Below are 4,502 nucleotides of genomic sequence, written 5' to 3'. Positions count from 1 at the left end.
GGGGTTATGCTGGATTGGGTTCTAGAAGGATAGAAGGAATTCCCCAGGGTTAGAGAGGAGACACCTAGAACGGACATCTAAGAGGCAGCTTCCACAGGATTCCAAAGCTCTGGGGCGGAGAGGATGCGCCTCAGGGGAGGCTGGGAGACTTTATGGAGAAGACGCATATACATGGAAGACTGAGTTTTGAGTAAATGGTTGGGTATGATTCTGAAAGAGCATGAGTTGGGAGAGAAGGAAACAAGTCAGTGGTGAAATATGCAGCTAATCCCATCTGAATGCAGCCATTCCAATATTCCGTTGGCTAGTTTTCTCCTCAGAATTCAAAGCTGAATAGACTTTTCCTTAAAATCAAGATACTTGGGGCACCTGGGTGCCTTAGTCAGCTAAATGTCTGACTCTTGATTTTGGCTCAGGTTATGATCTTGCAGTTTGTGAGATTAAGCCCTGAGTAGGGCTCTGCACTGACAGAGGGGCACCTGCTTAGGATTCTCTCTCTCTCTCTCTCTCTCTCTCTCTCTCTCTCTCGATCTCTCAAAATAAACATTTAAAAAAAATCTTAGCAGGTGCAGAAATAGTGAGAAATCTCTGAATGACTATCAACAGGGCACTGATTCTCACAAGCACCACTAGCATGGCGGATGGAGTAAGGAAGGGCTTTATGATTCAGGTATAGAAACCATACGCAGGGTTGCTTCTGTGCCATTCCTCCAAACCAATCATTCACTTGCAGAGTGGTCTATACCTTCAGGAAGGGCACAAAAGGTTTGGTGGTATTATGTGACTTTTCCAAAGCCTGGTTTTTGGACTCAAGATCTGTGCCTATTCTATTTGCAACCTCTGAAAACCAAAAGTAGTAGTTGTGGAATGTGAGTGTGTGTGTGTGTGGTATACAAATACATGTGTATTTTTCTAAAGCTATGTTATTATAAATAATGTATATGTATATTTGATATATATGTACATATATATAATCTGCATGTATGTGTGTAACTTATGGGCAGAGGAAAGGGGCAGCAACTAATTATGTCTTGTGGGATGAACAATATCTCCCTAGACAGACAGTATACTACCCTGGGTCATGGAAGAAAAATAGGCATTTTGAAGAGTAATTTACAAAAGATGGGAAAAGAATTCCAGGCAGAGGAAAGAGTGTCAGCACAGGCACGACACTTGAGAGACAAACTACCACTGGGAAGGAGGGGGTTGTAGGGACTATTTGAAACCCATCATGAAGGTACTAGGTGTGGGGTTTTGAATTTGGGGCTTTATCTTCAGACTCCATAGACTTTCCTAGCTGTCCTGAGGAAGGCTGGTGATGTTGGAATTAGCCCTAGGACAGACCGTCTCTCCCTTTTGCCTTATGAAAAAAGCAATGGCGAAGCTTGTATGACATTTGTTTTAATTACGTCTTGATGTTTTGCCCACTTAGATTTGGTTTCAAAATCGGAGATCCAGACTCCGTGTCCAGAGAAAAAGAGAACCTGATGATGAAGTTTTAGGACAGAGACAAGACCAGGAATAGGATCTCTGAGATGAGAGAGTTCAAGGTAATTGCCCTGTTGTTCTCACTTTCGCTCACAAGCAGAGCCTCCAGCGTGCCCTGTCCTGCTACATGGTTGAGTCAACTCCAACAATCTCTTGGGAGGTAGAAGATACTCCTACTCAAGTGGCGTATCCGGCTCCATGAGTAAGAGGATTAGTTATAGTTCCTCAAGACTCTTCCCAAGTTGGTGGTCCCCCAAAGGAATTCCACTGGCTACTTTTCTACCTGGAGTCCAGAAACCCCATTAGAATGTGAATTTTGGGGGGCACCTAGGTGGCTCAGTCAGTTGAGCATCCAACTCTTGATCTCAGCTCAGTTCTTAATCTTGGGGTCATGAGTTCAAGCCCTACATTGGGTTCTATACTGGGCATGAAGACCACTTGAACAAAATTCACATTCTTCTTTTTTTTTTTTTTTCCTAATCCATGTCTTCCCAGTGCCTGGTACATAGTAACAGTAAACTTTTATGGAAGGTATGGTTGAGTTAATGGAGGGATCAATTCTCAGGTGCATTCGCCAAGGGCCAGCTAGTGTGTGGCTTTCCCAGGAGGTAGTAAGTTCCACATTGGACTAGAAAGGCGGGAAGGAGTTTACTTCCAGGTTTGAATGTACTAACTGGCTTCTTTCATTTTTTCTTTCCTCCTTAGGCATAGAAGCTCCAGCATGGTCCTGATCTTTCTGTCAGCTATCTTCTTTCTCCAGAGCCAGAGCAAGGTGCACAGATAGAGACATTCAGTGTACTTGATATCTTCAGCCTGGGCTCTACATTTCTCTTGTCTTGGAAACACGTCTGCCCAACCATACCTTCAGCTTAGCCAGAGCTGAGCCTGCTGGGGACGCTAAGAGGATTTTGGAGGCAGAGACAGATACACGGCGCCACACTCTACCAACTGATCCTGGATCCAGAGTTCAGCGGATCTTGAGCACAACAAAAGAAACTTATTAGTGTCATTTTTCCAACCATCATAGTAATTGTGATTTTAAAGAAAGGTTTTATTTCTAAGTAATCTCTACACCCAGCGTGGGGCTTGAACTCACAATCCCTAGATCAAGAGCTCATGCTCCACCAGCTGGACTGGCTGGATGTCCCAGCTGTGCTTTTTTAATAAGAGGTATTTACTTTGTCTTCATCCCCATTTCCGGCACAGAGCTTCTAAAATCTTCGGAGTTTCCGGTGATGAGACAAATGAGAGGGTTGGCATTTTCAGTCCTTCCTCCTGGACCTCCAGGAAGGAGAAAGGGGCTGAAGCTGGAGTCAACTGCCACTGGCCAATGATTTATTTATTTTTTAAATTGCATTATAGTTAACATACCGTGTAATTGGTTTTAGGTTTACAATATAGCGATTCACCAGTTCTGTACAGTATTCAGTGCTCGTCATGAGAAGTTGCTCTTGATCCCCATCACCTTCTTCACCCCCCACCATCTCGCTTCTGATAATAAATAGTTTGTTCCCTATAGTTAAGAGTCTGTTGTTTCTTGGTTTGTCTTTTTTCCTTTGTTGATTTGTTTTTGCTTCTTAAATTCTACGTATGAATGAAATCATATGGTATTTGTCTTTCTCTGATTTATTATTAAAAATTTTTTTAAATGTTTATTTTTGAGAAAGAGAGACAGAGTGCAAGCGGGGGAGGGGCCAAGAGAGAGGGAGACACAGAATCTGAAGCAGCTCCAGGCTCTGAGCTGTCAGCACAGAGCCCATGCGGGCCTCAAACTCACAAACCGTGAGATCATGACCTGAGCTGAAGTTGAACGCTTAACCAATTGAGCCACCCGGGTACCCTACTTTTAATTTTTTAAATGTTTATTTGAAAAAGAGAGAGACAGAGCGAGGGTGAGGGACGGGCAGAGCGAGAAGGAGACACAGAATCCAAAGCAGGCTCCCCCCGGCTCTGGGCTGTCAGCACAGAGCCTGATGCAGGGCTTGAACCCACAAATCGTTGAGATCATGGCTGAGCCGAAGTTGCCTGAGCTTAATCGACTGAGTCACCCAGGTACCCTCAATGTGATTTTTTAAAAACTTATTTTAGGAGTCTCTACCTCCCAGCGTGGGGCTGGAACTCAACCACCCCAAGATCAAGAGATGTATGCATGCTCATGGGACGTCTGGGTGGCTCAGTTGTTTAACTGGTGGCCTTCAGCTCAGGTTCATGAATTCAAGCCCCATGTTGGGCTCTCTGCTGTCTGCGCAGAGCCCGCTTCAGATCATCTGTCCCCATATCTCTCTGCCCCTCTCCTGCTTGCTTGCTCTCTCTGACTCTCATACAAACAAAAAACAAGTAAATAGTATTCCATTGCATGTATACACCACATTCAGTTTAATCANCTCAGTTGTTTAACTGGTGGCCTTCAGCTCAGGTTCATGAATTCAAGCCCCATGTTGGGCTCTCTGCTGTCTGCGCAGAGCCCGCTTCAGATCATCTGTCCCCATCTCTCTCTGCCCCTCTCCTGCTTGCTTGCTCTCTCTGACATACAAACAAAAAACAAGTAAATAGTATTCCATTGCATGTATACACCACATTCAGTTTAATCATTGATCCATGGATGGGCACTTAGGTTGCTTCTATCTTTGGGCTATTGGGAATGATAAGGCTACAAACACGGGTTTACAAATACCTATTTAAATCTCCATTTGGGGGGCACCTGGGTGGATCAGTCGGTTAAGAGTCAGACTTTGGCTCAGGTCATGATCTCATGATTTGTAAGTCTGAGCTCCGCTTGGGCCCTGTGCTGACAGCTGGAGCCTTCTTCAGATTCTGTGTCTCCCTCTCTTTCTGACCCTCCCCTGCTCATGCTCTCTCCCACTCTCTCGCTCTCAAAAATAAACATTTTTTTTAAAATATGGGGTTACCTTCACCTATAGGTCATCCTACAATGGTCACCCAGAAATTCATACAAAGGGTCCTATAATTGGAAGTCTGTAGCTGAGGGCAGTGAGGTCTTTTTTTTTTTTTTA

General features: G+C 44.3%; 1 protein-coding gene across 1 annotated transcript in view; it reads left to right on the top strand.

Moving 5' to 3' along the window:
* The window catches only part of DUXA (double homeobox A), a 15,312-nt gene extending 13,787 nt beyond the window's left edge, over positions 1-1,525 (top strand). Inside the window, exon 5 of the mRNA XM_077757072.1 lies at positions 1,433-1,525. Within this exon, the coding sequence (XP_077613198.1) occupies positions 1,433-1,525 (93 nt within the window). The remainder of the gene's footprint in view (positions 1-1,432) is intronic.
* Positions 1,526-4,502: the final 2,977 nt, after the last annotated feature.

This window comes from Crocuta crocuta, unplaced genomic scaffold (genome assembly GCF_008692635.1).
Source record: "Crocuta crocuta isolate KB4526 unplaced genomic scaffold, BGI_CrCroc_1.0 scaffold142, whole genome shotgun sequence".
In the NCBI taxonomy this organism is placed as follows: domain Eukaryota; kingdom Metazoa; phylum Chordata; class Mammalia; order Carnivora; family Hyaenidae; genus Crocuta; species Crocuta crocuta.
The sequence above is the reverse complement of the archived record's forward strand: the minus strand, read 5'-3'. Positions and strand labels throughout refer to the sequence as shown.